This window comes from Engystomops pustulosus, chromosome 6 (assembly GCF_040894005.1).
Source record: "Engystomops pustulosus chromosome 6, aEngPut4.maternal, whole genome shotgun sequence".
Taxonomy (NCBI): Eukaryota; Metazoa; Chordata; class Amphibia; order Anura; family Leptodactylidae; genus Engystomops; species Engystomops pustulosus.
The window spans coordinates 21,646,847-21,664,177 of record NC_092416.1 but is presented as its reverse complement, the minus strand read 5'-3'; the positions used below and the strand labels follow the sequence as shown (position 1 = coordinate 21,664,177).

At 41.1% G+C, this 17,331-nt stretch overlaps 1 protein-coding gene across 1 annotated transcript; it reads left to right on the top strand.

Annotated features, from left to right (window-relative positions):
- The first annotated feature begins 360 nt into the window (after positions 1-360).
- On the top strand, positions 361-17,331 carry LOC140134647 (IgGFc-binding protein-like). The gene is made up of 19 exons (XM_072155111.1): positions 361-468; positions 2,575-3,798; positions 3,878-4,218; positions 4,312-4,885; positions 5,944-6,542; positions 6,622-7,186; positions 7,772-8,367; positions 8,764-9,343; positions 10,292-10,482; positions 11,807-11,945; positions 12,045-12,373; positions 12,484-13,060; positions 13,261-13,862; positions 14,058-14,628; positions 14,716-15,311; positions 15,387-15,960; positions 16,073-16,272; positions 16,723-16,857; positions 17,200-17,331. Exons 1-19 carry the CDS (start codon positions 417-419, stop codon positions 17,200-17,202), a joined length of 8,448 nt encoding a protein of 2,815 aa, XP_072011212.1. The 5' UTR covers positions 361-416; the 3' UTR covers positions 17,203-17,331.

Below are 17,331 nucleotides of genomic sequence, written 5' to 3'. Positions count from 1 at the left end.
AGCTGGTGTCGTGCGTTTTTAATCTCAAGCGTTAAACGCAACGTGTGACCGTGGCCTTTGAGCCCGGTGGTCGTAAACCACAGCCACCAGTCACTTTTCTACCCTGCAGCAAAAAAGATACTTTGCAAAATGGCAACAAAAGTAGCAAAAAAAAAAAAGTAGTCCCCCAAAAAACAAGTTTGATAAATGACCACCAAAGTTTGTTACAAACCCAAACTTTGCAGTTCAAGTCTGCAGAACGCTAATTGTTGAAATGATTGACCACTCCTAGTTTTGGTTTTAAGAAAACTGATGAAATGAGGTGTTAACAGGTCCCACGGCTTTTTACGTAAAGGAATTGTGATGTATATGTCTTGTAAATGCCTCTACTACAGGAGAATGGTAAATAAGTGTCTCATTGTTCTCTCTTCGTAGCCATGGGTACAGTGGTGGTCCTGTGGCTGGGGGCCCTCCTGGCCTCTCTATGTGGTGAGTACATGATGATTATTCACTATCTACCTCTCGGTTTATTCCTTTTTCCTGCTTCTTTCCACTCCCTCATTATGAAGGATTGATGTCTGTCCCACGAGATCTTTATATATATATATATATATATATATACACCTATTCACATTAGTTCTTTCATCTAAGCTCTTCTATATTGTACAATAGTAGCAATGTACCGGCTCCTACAGCCTAGAACAATGTCCATCACTGCCTATTAATCTATCACCACCCATACAATGGTGCGATTCGATTTGTCCAAATTTCAAAATGAAAGTTAATTTTCCTAATAATGGGTTGAAGTAGCATCAACAATAATTAAAAAAAAAAAAATTAAACTAAGTGCAAAACCTTTTAACCTTGATACCAGAACAATTTTTTAATTCCATGGTCTTTCCAAAAAAAATTGGAATATATTGCCTATAAACCATGCATTTCTTAAAATTTTGCTTGGGTAGATGGGATCAACCAAACCAAAGTATGGTATCAGAGAACTGGATGGAGAGCCAAAGCCAGACCTCAACCTACTGTGGCCGTGCGACCACTCAAATTGCCTGCACTTGGTGGAGGCTGCTTTAAAGGTAAAATGGTGAGGGGTGCAAGCCACCCAAATCGGTCCTGGACTTGCACAACTTTGGCCAGACCCAAACTTAAAAATCCTGCCGAGTTACCGGATCTGGACCATGTCCCCAGCAACACCTGTGATCAGTGGTGGTGCTGATTGCAAGTGTTAACTGCTCAAATGAGGGCAGAAAATTGCCATCAGCATTTTAATAATTTGCATGCTTGTGGCCTTTTGGGGTGGTTTGGCGCTCCCCATGACCTCATTGGGGTGCACTGTTCTTGCTCTGACATGTGCATGGCCATTTTGAGATCAATAGAAATGTCACCAGCAGGATCACCGGTCGTTGAGCTAGACTCCGACCTGAACCAGGAATTTCAATGAAGTTTGTGTCCATGAGACCTCAAACGGCAGAGTTCCCCGTCATCCCTATTGACTGGCCAACCCCTTTATTTATACCTTGATATAATTTGTAAGCGATTGAATGATCCCTAACTGATAATGAAAGGGGAGGGGATTGATGCTACAATGATTCTTTCTGAAGACCAACAGCAGCTCATTTATGATCCCAACTCTAAACTTGGAGACTCGCAAATATGTTTTCCAAGGTTGAAAATGGGGAAAACCAATTATTATTACAAAAAGCCTAAAAACATGTTGGATTAAGCCAAACCGGTATATATATTCCAGAAGGCTGAAAAAATTCTGTCCACCTTATAGGTGTGTGATTTATCTTCCTGACCCAATTCTAAACTTGTTTTGAATTTCTAGTTTGGTAAAACGGACATCAACAAGGTCACTTACTGCTTTATCCCCTTGTATGCTACTCAGAAATTGTTAGAACCCCCTCCACTATTATGCTGTGCTGGCAATGTAGAGGTCTTTGATTTGCTATTATTCCATACTAGCATAAAAACCTCATCTTTGGTTTTAGGCTGTAGAACACGTTCCTTCAGGCCACAGTTATTCTTTGACTTTGTCTCTTGTTTCTCTATTCCAAAATCTGACTTCTGCCCCAAATGCATTTAAAACTGGTTCCAGGACCAAATCGCTTGGTTTAACCTTTTCTATTGACTCTATGTAAGCCAACCTATAGTGCAGTGATGGCGAACCTTTTAGAGACTGAGTGCCCAAACTTCAACAAAGTCCCACTTATTTATCGCAAAGTGCCAACACAGAAATTTAATTTGTGATTTATGCTCCCTTCTCTGTCAGTTTTCATTGATACCAGCACCTGAGGACACCAATAAAGCAGAAAATAGTCCCAGGTAGAGCTGTCACTTTAAAATAGCTCTGTGCACAGCAAGTCCTGGGCTGTCTGGGACTGCAGGAAGATACCTGGAGTCATCTCTGGTGATGGCCTGAGTGCCCACAGAAAGGGCTCCGAGTGCCACCTCTGGCACGAGTGCCATAGGTTAGCCATCACTGCTATAGTGGGAAGGTTTGAGTGAGACAAAATTATCACAAAAATTTCTCTAAATGTTGAGCTATTACATTAGGTTATTACATGATGTTTTATGATTTTATAGGAACCTGTTCAGCAGGACCATTGGGCAAAGAATTTGTTACGGTCTTTACGCAGAACTACGAGTTATCTTTCGGAAGAGCTGAATTCAAGCTCTTCATCTCTGGGTATAATCCTTCCACCACCGTTTCTGTAGCCATAAACCGGTTCAGCATCAAACCATTTGTGATTGACAAGAAAAGTTATACTATCCAGGTTCCTGCCAAAGCTGCTTTAGGTGGAGCTACTAAATTATCCTATGTGATTGTCATCAAAGCTGATAAACTGATCTCTGTTGCGTCACTTAGTTACAAGGTGAAAAGTGCTGATACTAGTATTGTATATCCCATTGAAGACCTTGGCAAAGGCTACTACGTGGTAACCCCTGTAGGTGGTATAGGTGATGACTTGAAAGAAGTCTCTGTGGTAAGTTGTGAAGAACCTACTAATGTTGATATCTTCCTGTCCGGAGCAGTTACCTACCGAGAGAAGACCTATACAGCTGGTAGCAAGCTCACTGTCCTCCTAGAACCATACAGTGATCTTCAGCTTCTCAGCAAAGACAACTTATCTGGAACTCACATAGTATCTCAAAAGCCTGTGGTGGTAATGAGTGGTCACACATGTACACAGGAGAACAACAGATGCAACCATGTCTATGAGCAGCTCTTGCCTGTCTCGAGCTGGGGCACCAGCTTCATCATCCCTCCAATATCTGTGCAGTTAAAATCTGATATTGTATTTGTGGTGGCTGCTGTGAATACAAGAATAGAATATCAGATCCAAACCACAAGGTCAAGCCAGAACTTAAATTTGGGTCAAGTATTTCAGCTGGAAGTCCCGATCAAAACCCCTATTTATCTCTCTGCCAGCGCTGGAATCCAGGTTCTCTACTACTGTACTGGATGGCAAGACAACTCTTTTATAAAATATAACCCCACTCTTGTAACCATCCCTCCAGTGAGCAGCTACTGTTTCTCATACAACTTATTTGCTCAGGAGGAATTTGAAAACTATGGCAACCTAGTAATGAAGAAAGCAGATGTCTCAAAAGTCTCAATTAACAAAAATCCAATAGAAGGCTTGACGTGGAATGAAATTCCAGGAACAGATTATTCCTGGGCAACTCTAAAATTAGTGAGAGGATTGAGTACAAATATTCTGGAGAACCCATCTTCACCTTTTTTGTTGTTGTCCTGTGGCTCGGGTAAACCGTACAGCTATGGATCTCCAGCAGTTTGTATTGATGGTAAGTGTCAAGTGATATTGGGGTGGGGGTTTATCTTTCTAGATAAAATATATATCTCAATTATTTTTTTCCCCTTCAGCGTCCTCTGATCAATTTTGTGGCACTTTAAAATGTACCGCCAAGGAGAAGTGTCAGCTGTCCAATGGGAAGCCAATATGTGTGCCAGACTCTGTAGCCTACTGCCATGCAGTTGGTGATCCCCACTATCGCACCTTTGATGGTTATTACTATGACTTCCAAGGCACTTGCACATACACTATTGCCAAGACCTGTGGCAGTGATAGCAGCCTCCCAGCTTTCAACATTGAAACCAAGAATGAAAATCATGGAAATACTCGGGTGTCTTATGTCAGCTATGTTACCATACAAGTCTATGATTACTCCATATCCCTAGTGAGATATGAGTATGGATTTGTGAGGGTAAGTTATTATGAATGTAAGTATAATGTAGATGTTTGTGTATTTTAGTATAATTTATTTTCTACAATACACTTTTGTTTTGCATCCCTTCAGGTGAACAACCAACGTCTCCGTCTCCCTATGAACCTTAATGAAGGCCGGGTGTACTTGTATCAATCTGGTGATTCTGTGGTCGTTGAAACAGACTTTGCCCTAAAAGTTTACTATGATTGGAACTCTGTCTTAAAAGTATCCATCTCCAGTATCTTCTCTCAAAAAGTTTGCGGATTGTGTGGAAACTATAATGGAAATCCTTCAGATGACCTGATGACACCAACTGGAACACTAGCTCCTAACTTGGTTGAGTTTGGCAGAAGTTGGAAAGTTGATGACGGAGACAGGGTTTGTTGGCACAACTGCAATGGGGAATGCAAGACATGTCCTCTTGAACTTCAACAAATATATGCAAGTGAGAAAAGCTGTGGTTTGATCTCCAAGGTCGTAGATGGTCCATTCAGTCAGTGTCACTCTGTCATAGATCCCAAGCCATACCTGGACAACTGTGTATATGATCTGTGCATGAATGAAGGCTACAAACAAATCCTGTGCCAAAGCTTAAAAACCTATGCTGATGCCTGTCAAAGGAACAAGTCTTCAATTGGGGACTGGCGCCAACTTTCTGGATGTTGTAAGTTTACAACCTTATCTCGTGTATACTCAGTTCTTATTGTGGAAACATTCCGCTTGCCCTTTGGGTACATTTGGTGTTAATACGGTAAACTGTAGCCATTGAAGGACCTCTAGCACCAGGATCAAGGATTGTAAACCAAGCACACTTACATGCCGATGTGTGCCCTTTTTCAAGATCCACTCTTCTTTAAGCTTTTATGCCCTTGGATTTTAAGAAAAAGGCTTTAAAAATTATTTGAATGATCCTGAATGGTTTTCAGGATCCATTTATACCCGTGGTACCTAGAGCCCCTCAGGCACATTTGCTTAATTTTAAGGTGCTTTTTTTCAGCTAAACAATCCTCCCAGAGGGGACACAAACTAATATTGTGTGCTTGGTTTACATTCCTTGATCATGGTGCTAGATGTCCTTTGCTTGAAAGGTTAACCACAATTGCAAAGAAAGTGTACTATGCTAATCACTGGATTCTCTGTTTTGGCATGATGGCACGCTTATATTAGGTAGACTTTTTTGGTATTCTAGGATCTGCGTCTCCTTTGTCAATGGGCTATCCCATGCAGGGGATTAACTAGGAGAAGCAGGGCCCCATGGCAAACTTCTGGGGCACCCTTTCACGCTTAAATGTACATATTACACTCATATTTATGGTCAGGAAGTAAGAGTTCTCCTCAATGAGTTTGACAATTAAGGCCACCTCAAATGCATGTGAAGACTTCAAGCCATTGATGCTCCACTATGGAATTCTGGGAAATGTGCAAATATCTTTTCCAAGGTCAGTACATTACGCTGTACTGGAGACTCCAAGCAGGTCGAAACGGCACTGTCTGCAGTTGGGATTCTTTCTGAGCTGGATATGGATATAGAGAGAGATCTATCTACATTCAGTTCTATACACAAATTTATACACATTTACATGCATATATAAATACAGTGCTATATGGGCATATACATACACAACTGCCACCATAAATATATTTTCCCGTTTGTGAGTCAAGATAATACGTTGGATAGCATTGACCTAATCGATGGTATTAACTAAAACCTTCTTCCCACAGTAATGCCGTGTCCTGAGAACAGCGAGTACAAGCTCTGTGCACAAGCGTGTCCAGCCACCTGCAATGATGATGCAAAACCTTCCATATGTTCAGAATCGTGTGTGGAGTCCTGTCAATGTAAGGCTGGATATGTCCTTGATGAGGGAAAATGTATCCCCAAGGCCAGTTGTGGATGTATTTACCAAGGCAAATTATACGCTCCCAATGAGAAGTTCTGGGATGATAGGAAGTGTGAGAAGCAGTGCATCTGCAACCCTTCCACCAAGAAAGTTGAATGTAAAGCCACCAAGTGTAAGTCCTCAGAACAATGTGCAGTTGTGAATGGCATCCAGAACTGTTACCCTGTATCATATGGGACCTGCTCGACATCAGGAGATCCCCACTATACCACCTTTGATGGAGCAAGATATGACTTTCAGGGCACATGCATTTACCAGTTTGCAGGACTTTGTAAGAAGTCAGATGATTTGGTGGACTTCCAGGTCAATGTACAAAACGAGAACCGAGGAAGCAAAGTTGTGTCTTATGTCTCTGTAGTCCAAGTCAAGGTCTGCAGTTTTGATTTTGTCATCGATAGGAACTACAAGAACAGGATTCTGGTGAGTTATTTGCTAAAAATTTCCAAAATGTTATTAGCTTTACAGCTTTAAATCACTGCCCAAAATTTTTTTTTTCCAGCTTAATGGAGTCCTAACAAACCTCCCTTTTGTCATTGATAATGGGAAACTCTCGGTGTACAAACAAGGTTTTCATGGTGTCATCCAGACTAGTTTTGGTCTTCGTGTCTCCTACAACTGGGACAATCATGTTGCCGTCACCCTTCCAAGTAGTTACGCTGGAGCAGTCTGTGGTCTCTGTGGTAACTTTGATAATGACAAGAAAAATGATTTCCTCATGAAGAACAACCAGTTGACCACGGAACCAACTATCTTTGCAAACAGTTGGAAGGTGAAAAATGTTCCAGGTTGTTATGAAGAAGATGGGGGTCTCTGCTCAAACTTGGCAGAACTGGAACTCCGACATAACAATAACGAAGGCTGTGGAATCATTAAAGATAAGAATGGACCTTTCCGTGAGTGCCATGCCAAGATAAATCCAGAAGGTTATTTCAAAAGTTGTGTATATGATGCTTGCTTCTATGAAGGTAGACAAGAGATACTCTGCAAGATGATAGCCAGCTATGCCACCTTATGTCAAGAGGCTGGGGTCATTCTATTCCCCTGGAGGACATCAAAATTCTGTGGTGAGTTTAACTTGCACATAGTGTGGTTGATCTCATCTTAACGTCTCTTATTTACAATTTAAAAAAAATCAAACATCCCTTTTATTCTTTCACTGTCACAGCTCTCCTCTTCCTCTAACCCTCCATGCCCATTGATATTTAATTTTGGTGCTTATAAAGCCTTTCGTGATCTAGTTTTTGTGGAATTGGACCCACCAATTCCAAATACAACTAAATGTTTCATTTTTGTGATAGAAGAATGATCTAAGCTCCCCTAGTCATTCTCCACTCCAAGTTCCCAGTCCCTAATGGATGGAGGTTCAGTGTGTTTTGTTTTGTTTTTTTTTTGTTTTTGTCATGCTGCTGGAATACATGTTTGAGCCACATTCAGTAAATTATTTTCCTAGAACTCTTATCAAACAAAGCGGTTGGATTTGGTTAGAATAAACATGGATGCCCCTCTAGAATAAAACCAATTACTATCAACTCTTCCAAACTTTTCTCAAAACACCTGAATTTTGGGACAATCAAAGAATGTAGTTTAACTTCTGAGTGGCATTTGTCTATATATTTATAAAAATGTCTTTTTTTTCCCCACTACTATAGGTCTAGCATGTCCAAAGAACAGCCACTATGAAGTATGCGCCTCTGGCTGTGCCCCCACTTGCCTCTCCCTTTCTCCTCCATTGGGATGCAAACCTGGATGCTCAGAGGGATGTGAATGTGATGATGGCTTTATCCTGAGTGGTGGAGACTGTGTTCCCATCTCCCAATGTGGTTGTAAATACAATGATAAATATTACAAGCCTGGTGAGGTATTTTTCCCCAGTGGCTTATGCAACCAGCAGTGCATGTGCACAACCAGTGGGTCTGTCGAATGCAAAGCTTTCAGCTGTGGACCCAATTTGGAGTGCAATGTCATGGATGGCATCCAGAAATGTCAGCCAGTTGGATCCGCTCAGTGTTCTGCTTCAGGCCATAATCACTACATGTCCTTTGATGGTCTAGCCTATGATTTCCAAGGCACTTGCACCTACACCCTCACGAAGACCATCACAAAGGGGGAGAATTTGGTTCCTTTTGTTATCAATGTTAAGAATGAGAAATGGGGGAATGGAAAGGTTTCGGTCACAAAACTGGTCTCTCTTGAAGTCTATGGTTACAAACTCATTCTTGAGTATGAAGTTCGTGGTAAAATCCTGGTAAGTGATACTTTTTCATATTGAAGTACAGTACTTGGGTTCTCAGATGCTACATCTAAATGGCAATTGCTGCAAACAGAAACCAGTAATTTTTAGGCACAATATTACTCCTAAAGTGGCATATCCAACATGAGTGCTACATCCGGCTTTTTTTTTTTTCAGTAGAAAGATTTTGAATTCATCTTGTGCACTGTTCATAGTTTTACAGTTGTGATCTCAAGGTTAGTCCAATCCATTGATCATCAGGGGTCACCAAAGCTTGACCTTAAGTTTAAACACTATTTAGATTCTGTGGATCGTTCATGCTTGTTTTGGGGTAAACCTTGTAAAGTACTCATGTTACATCTTAGATTAGAAATTAATTAAAATTGGTGTATGTATTGATTGTCCCCACAGGTTAATGAAGAGTACCGTAACCTTCCAGTAAACCTGGAAGATGGCAAAATTCGTGTCTATCAGCATGGGATACGAGTTCTTATCGACACTGACTTTGGTGTTCAGGTCAATTATGATCTTGTCCACCATGTCCTAGTCACTGTTCCTGGTAGCTACAAGAACCTGTTGGGTGGCCTGTGTGGTAATTATAATGGGAACAGAAAAGATGATTTCCAGTTGCCTGACAAGACGGTGACCACAGATGCCACCAAATTTGGAGCCTCCTGGAAGGTACAGATTCCCGGTATAACTTGTGGTGATGGTTGTGGTGGAATTTTGAATCCTTGTCCATTATGTGATGCAAAGAAGCAAGAAACCTTCAAAACTGAGAACTATTGTGGATTCCTGAAGAAACCTGGTGGTCCACTTAGTGCTTGCTTTTCTACTGTTGACCTTGATCCCTTCTTCAACAACTGCATCTCCGATCTGTGTGCTGGTGAGGGTGATGGAGATATTCTATGCCAGAGCATTCATAGCTACGTGGCCACCTGTCAAGCGGCTGGGGTTATTATCCAACCATGGAGGACGGATTCCTTCTGCCGTAAGTCTTTTTTTTTTTTTTTTTTTTTGTGGGGTTTGAGAAGACTTTGTTTTTCTGAGATGCTTTTTCTAACCGTTTTATAAATCAGGCAGTTGATGCAGAGGCTTTTAAACCATTAGGGTAGCAGTTCTTAATGAAGTTCTCAAGTCCACAGTAAATTGTGATTAAAAACTGTGTAGATTTTATTATATAGTTTAAAAATACAAATGCATATAATATACATTGGCAAGTATGATGCATTTTGGGGTTGACATGAACCTTTTATTAGACAAAAGTTAAACAATGAATGGCAGTACTTCACATACACACACAGGAACATGCCCACTTAAAGTGGACTAATGATCAGGGGCAATGAATGAAGATTAACTACTTGCATATGTCAAATGCTGTATGTTTTCTGGTACATCGGCACAGCAATGCTGCAATAGTACGAGATCTTGTATCCGGAAGTGTCGATGGGCACTTGCTGACCTCACCGGAAGTGGTTGATCGCTCACATGGTAATTGTTCAGTCTTCAGCGTGGCTATGGAGTTTAGCTCTCATAATACAATTAAAGAACATAAGAAAAAATGGACCTTGGTAAAGGTATGAGAATATTGTTAAATTTGTATAAAATTGAGTGGGCTATGGGACAATGTTGAAAATGTATCTCAAGAAGAACACAGCTGTATGAACCCTTTTTTAGTATTAAATCAAGAAATTTTGCAAGCCCTGAATCAACCCATGTGGCACCAGACTCGTCGGCTTAAATATCAAGAAAACTCCTTTGAAATTTCTAAAACTGTGTGTAACTTTACACCAATTGAACATGTAAATTTAAATGTGGTGATTTAAGAGGATTTGAAGACACTTTAATTGACAAAGGTCACCACACTTTATTTTTAGCAAAGTTTTTTTGAATTTTATTTCTTGCATAATCCTTTTGTAATTTTTTTTTTTTTTTTAAGCCTTGAAGTGTCTGGCCAACAGCAAATACAAAGTGTGTGCTGATGTCTGCTCTGTAGCGTGTCCCAGTGTTTCCAGTCCTGTCAATTGTCCTCAAACATGTTCTGAGGGCTGTGAGTGTAACGACGGCTTCTTCTTTGATCGAAACGGCTGTGTATCGCTAGATGGTTGCGTCAATGATGAATCCTGCCAGGTGGGTTTAACTAGTTGGGGTCACTGTCAAATATTTCCATAGGTAAACTTTATCCCTTGACTACCTGGCCTTTTTATCTTTCTGTTGAGTGGTGTCTATAGGACAAATCTATGGGCACGCGACACAATCTCCCCTGCCTTCTGTACATTCAGCACTAGAGCTCTGGCCAGGTAGGAAAAGAGCCCCAATTATCTATCTACCTGTAGGCTGCATCTTGCCCTCTGTACTCGCTAGTGCTGCTTTAGAGAAACGGCAGCAGGAGGTGCCCGCCCCTCTACTCCCTCCCCCTACAGCCCAGGAAGACTTGAGGAGAGGAGCAGAAGGACCAGAGCATACACCAGCAGCTGAGTACACAGGAGGGCAGCAGTTGAGAGTCCAAAGTTGTAAATTCTTAGAGGACCCATCAGCAGTTTTGGGACTTTAAACCACTATAGGTCCTTATTGTTTAGTGTCTCAAATTACCCTGTGTGACTGCTTTTAATAGCCACATATATATACTTCCCTTGGCCCAAATCTTGTGTCACTGCCAGTGAAGTCAGGGGAAGGGGTGGGGGCACGCTTACTTCCCTCACAAACAGCATGGCACAGGTGTCCGGAGCTCCGGACAAAGGGAAGTAGTTATGGCGATTTGATTGAAAATTCCCCTGCACTGGTTCTTAACTTTGCTGTTCAGTGCTCACAACCTCCACCCCATAACACACACTTTGACCTACACACCGCCTGCTAAATTGTCAATTTCCTCATACCTTCATATTGCCCCTGTTACTGGCAATATTTGGTCGATGAGCAGCTAAAAAACCTGCCCCCACACCCTGCTCAGGACTGTCACTATATTGGTGTAAGATTAATCTGGGTATGGAATGGTGACTGCATTCTTTCATGCTGCCCCCTACTGCTGCAGGTGTTACAACCTGAGGCAAAGGGCTCAACTCTCCTCATGGATGGTGTATCCCTGAGGGTTTGAATGTTTGTCTTCTGAAACTCTGAAGCTGGGGACTGCAGAACCTGAGAAATACTGGGGTCTTGTGTTTGGTAATGCAGCTAGGCTTGTTTATAAACACCAGGCTTCAAATAAAATGATCTACAGAAATATGTGCCAATGAGGGTGCTGGGGTTTTGGATCTTGCAGATAAACTGAACTAAGAAATCCCCTAACACAAGCAGAAAATGTGGCTGCAATTAAAGTTTTGGGATTTTTGGAAATTGGCAATGATCTATACAGTATTTTACAATGAGCTCCTCTCCCATATGCCATAGACACTAGTGTGGCAAATGAACCTTCTGAATATCTGTATTATCCATACATATCTGTTTGTTTTAACAGACTAATGAGAAAGTTCTATCCAAGGACTGTAAACAAGTCTGCACCTGTACACCGACTGGTCGCATCTGTGAGGACACTGGGTGTGCAGACAATAATGCCTGCAAGGTCAAAGATGGTGTTGTGGCTTGTATTCGCAAAGGTAATACGGGTAGAATTGGTTAAATGACTAGACATGAGATGATGCCACAACTTTTGCTAGTTAAATATGATCTTCTTTAACTTTCCTATCCTATTACAGATCCATGCAAGTCCTTGCGCTGTAGGATCAAGGAAACTTGTAAGATAAAAGATGGAAATGCAGTTTGTGTTCCAGATTTCACAGGGAATTGCTGGGCTTGGGGCGACCCCCATTTTCAAACTTTTGATGGGTATGACTACGACTTTCAGGGAACCTGCACATATGTCCTTGTTAAATATGGAGGTGATGATCCTGGACTTGTTCCATTTACAATTGAGGAGAAGAATGATAATCGAGGAAGCCAAGCTGTGTCCTATGTTAGATCTGTGACCATCTACGTCTATGGGTACAAAATCACTATTATGAAGGGGGAGTTCGGCAAAGTTCGCGTAAGTTAAGATGTACTGAAGTGACATTTTAATTTGTTCTGTCATTCGTGAAAGCTGTAGAAATGTATTTTGTCCTGTATTGTAAATATTTCCCAATTCACATCTGACAGGTCAATGATTTGATTACCAATTTGCCAGTGGCCTTATTGGATGGAAAGATCTCCGCCAGGATCAGTGGTCTTGATGCTGTGGTACAGACAGACTTTGGCCTTCAAGTGACATATGAGTATAACTGGAATGTTATGGTCACTCTTTCAAGCAGCTACTATGGTCTTACTAAAGGTCTCTGTGGAAACTTTAACCAAAATATCAACGATGAGCTAATGACCTCAGAAAACAAAGCCGTCACCTCCATTGTAGATTGGGCCAAGAGTTGGAAAATCAATGACAGAGATCCCTTCTGCTTTGATGTCTGTCCTGGACTGAACTGTCCAAATTGTGATGATGAACAGAAGAGCCTGTATGGAGATGAGAAGAGATGTGGTCTTATCAGTAAAGTTGGAGATGGACCTTTCAGGGAGTGTCATTCAAAAGTTAACCCAGACAACTTCTTCGATGGCTGCTTGTATGATGTCTGCATCAATGATGGTGCTAACCAGTTTCTGTGCCCTGCCCTTAATGCCTATGCAAACACATGCAGGAAACAAGGAGCTCAAATATATGACTGGAGAACCCCTTCAGGATGCGGTAAGTGAGGAGCACTACATGCACAGTATAAAGGCATATTTTAGTTTACCTGGTGTGAGGAAGAGAGGCACATTTCACACCACTACAAGGAAACTTGGCAATCAGATTATTCACTTCATAGCAGTAAGTGGCACTTCAGTAATGTCCATGGACTTAATTCTTCTAATGGCTGTTTTCAATCCCCCTTTCTTCCTTTTTAGTTTTGGCTTGTCCAGCAAACAGTCACTATGAGTTCTGTGGAAACGCTTGCCCAGCTACTTGCACTGATCGTACTGCTCCATCACGATGTACCCAGGCCTGTGTAGAGACCTGCCAGTGTAATGATGGCTTTGTCCTTAGTGGTGGCAAGTGTGTTCCCATAGCAGAGTGTGGATGTTCATACAATGGTGCCTACTACCAAGCTAACCAAGAATTCTGGGATGATGACAACTGCCGCAAGTTCTGTAAATGTGACCCAAGTGTTGGTTCTGTAATCTGCAAGGAGAACAACTGTAGATCCAGTGAAAGATGCTTGGTTAATAATGGAGTAAGACGTTGTCAACCTACCAGCTTCTCCACCTGTACAGGCAGTGGAGATCCACACTACACAACATTTGATGGCAAGAGATTTGACTTCATGGGTACCTGCATATACCAACTTGTTGATGTTACCTCCACCAACCCATCAATTCCTCGCTTTAGTGTAACGGTCCAGAACTACAACCGGGTTGGCAATGCGTCCATATCATACACCAAAGTGGTTACCATGAAGGTCTACAATATGGTTTTGACTTTGAATGTTGACTTCCCCCGTCGTATTTTGGTAAATATGATCCATAATAAATTATACACATTTTTATTTTCCCAAAATGTTAAATTTGGGTTTTCTGGCTAATGGAACATGATTTGTAATGTAGCTTAGACCCAGATAGATGGCAAGCTATTCAACCAGTTAAGGTAATCACACACTTACACTTTTTTCAGGTGGTAATATTTGTTTTGCATTGGTTAATTTCAGGTTGATGGAGTGGTTACTTCTCTTCCTTTCTACTATCAATTTAACAAGATTGTAGCCTTCATCTCTGGCAGCCATGGAATCATCAGGACTGATTTTGAGGTCACGGTCACATTTGATTGGAATAATTATGTGACCGTGAGAATTCCCAGCACCTATGAAAATGCTGTTGCTGGATTATGTGGTAATTTCAACAAGAATCCCAATGATGACTTCACCATGATGGATGGAACATCTGCTCTGAATTCTGTTCAGTTTGGAACCAGTTGGAAAGTTGGTGATGTTCCTGGATGTTCTTCTGAGTGTGCCAGAAACTGTGTTCCTCTGTGTTCTGAAGCCCAAAAGCAGGAGTTCAAGACTGAGAAATACTGTGGGCTGATCACTAATCGCAGTGGGCCATTCAGTCAATGTTATCCAGTTGTAGACCCAAATCCATTTTTTAACGATTGCATTTTTGATGCTTGCAAACACAAAGGTCACCCATCAACCTTCTGTAATTCCATAAGTGTGTATGTGGCTGCCTGCCAGGCAGTGGGCATCAAATTACAGGAATGGAGATCTCCATCTTTATGTAGTAAGTGTGGTTTGTGTGTATTTTGCTGGTCTTGTTCATTTGTTTTTGGACCTAATAGTGATGTTCTTTCTCTGTATTTCCTTCTAGCTCTATCCTGCCCACCCAATACTCACTATGAATTGTGTGGAACCGGTTGTCCTGTCACTTGCCATGGGTTGTCCTCACCAACTGGTTGTGACTCCCCATGTAAAGAAGCTTGCTACTGTGACAATGGATACGTCTTGAGTGGCCATAAATGTGTTCCTATTGGTAGCTGTGGCTGTGTATACCAAGAGAAATATTATCAGAACACCGAAATCTTCTATCCCAAGAGTCAATGCCGTGAGAAATGCCAGTGTGATTCCGATGGCATTGTAAGGTGTAAATCAGAAGCCTGTGGACCAGATGAAGAATGTAAATTGGTCAATGGAGCTTGGGGATGTCAACCAAGAGAGTATGGTAAATGTGTGCTTTCTGGAGATCCACACTACATCTCTTTTGATGGTCTCAGATACAACTTCCAGGGTACTTGCACATATGTTGTTTCAAATGTTGTTGAAGAGGACCCTGGCCTGGTAAATTTCTTGATTGCTGTTGAGAATGAAAGCTATGGAAATGGAAAAGTTTCTGTAATAAGGCTTGTGGTGGTATCTGTATATGGTTACACCATAGCCATAGAGAGGGGCATGAGATCAAAAGTCAAGGTTTGTATATTTTCATAAATGACTATCTTTAACCTCCGTTTTGAAATTTTGATGAGTATTTCCTTCATGTCCTAGGTTGATGGAGAGCTAAACAATCTTCCTCTTGTATTTGATGATGACAAGATTGTAGTTAATCAAGAAGGCAACAATGTCATCTTGCAAACAGATTTTGGTCTGAAGATTCTTTATGATGCCGTGTACCACATGATCCTTGTCGTTCCAAGTACTTATCGTGGTAAAGTGGGTGGCCTCTGTGGCAATTATAATGGTGACAAGAAGGATGAATTCCAGCTTCCCAACAAACAGGTTGTCAAGAATGTAAATGATTTTGGGTTGTCCTGGAAGGTTAACATTGCCAGAACCAAGTGCAGTGATGGATGTAAGGAGGGAGAATGTCCAGTATGTGCAGATGCAAAGCTTCAGCCATTTAAGGCCACATCCTCATGCGGTATGATCACAAACCCATCAGGGCCATTCAAGGCTTGTCATTCAAAGATCAACCCAGACGATTATTTCAACCACTGCATCTATGACTCTTGTGCTGTTGATGGAAAAGATGAAATTCTGTGCAAGAGCCTCCAAGCCTATGCAGCTGCTTGTCAGGCTGTTGGCATCCTGATTGATTCCTGGAGAACCCAAACATTTTGTGGTAAGTATAAAATTTTAAAGAGTGGTGTTCGGTTATGAGGTGTGTGTGGGTTTTTTTTTTTTTTTTTTTTTTTTTGACTTATCATGCTTAATGGTCTAAATTGTTCTTCTAGCTCTGTCCTGCCCAGCAAACAGCCACTATGAACTCTGCACCAGAACTTGTGAACAAACTTGCTCTGGATTCTCGGCGCCAATGAAATGTACAGATCAATGCTTTGAAGGCTGTGAATGTAACGCCGGATATCTTCTAGATGGTGATAAATGTGTCGCTGCAGACAAATGTGGATGTGCATTCAATGGACGATACCTGAGTGTGAGTAGTTCCATCGTAAAATTATGGTTTCACTTTTTAAGCAGTGTGTTCTAGAATAGATCTCCAACAGTCAATGTTGTAGTTTCTCGATGACTGTCTAAATGCCCTATAAAACTATGGATACATAATAAGCAGTCTCTCTGGAACCTCTCAAAGATGTGTAACCGCAACATTTACGTATTGCCTAGATGGCCTTTGGCATACAAAGACTTACTGGTAGTAACTTGACCTTCTCAAAAGCAGAACTTTTAATTGTAGTCTGAGATTTAATGCCATGGTCCAACCCTCAAGTTGGTAAATGAGAAATTTCTTTTCATCCCTCAGTTTGAGCTCCAGTAATTGTAATCTACCTGTAGGAAAAACTAATATAAAGGATTTTTTTTTTTTTACATGCCAAACGGCTACTCTGTATAATATGGGGCATATAATTAAAATAATTTTGTCGTTTAGGAGGGAGAGTCCTTAATCACATTAGATTGTACCAGACAATGTAAATGCCAGGCTGGAGGTGTCGCCTGTACTTTGGTAAAATGTGGTGATGACGAAGAATGTGGTCTACGAAATGGAGTCCGTGGTTGCTACAAGGTGAATACTTTTCAAAGTTTCTATTTCTGGAGTGTCACAAAACTCTGTAGATGGTCTCGCCAAGGATCATGTGCTGCTTCTAAATTAAAACAAACTGAGAATTCTAGTAGATTCGGTACCCCAGTTTACCTTAGTGTGTGGTGGGTTTTTTTTTTTTTCTACACCTTTTTGAGCTGCAGGTTTTTTTCTAATGTGAGTTTTACCCTTTTTTTTTTTTTTTTCTATTTGTCATGGTTTTAAATGTTTGTTTTTGTTTTAAACAGAGGTCTCGCAATTTTATTGCAATTCTGTCTCTAACTTCCGACTTGGTCCAGTACTTACACTATCCATTTCCCATTTTAGTGAAGCATCAAATCAAGTAAATCCCAAAAAATGGGATTTTCCAAAGAATGTTGTAGAATTGGTGCTTTTAAACTTTTTTGGATTAAAGATCAATACAATTTGTCTAAGAAATATTTGGCAGAAAGATGAGTG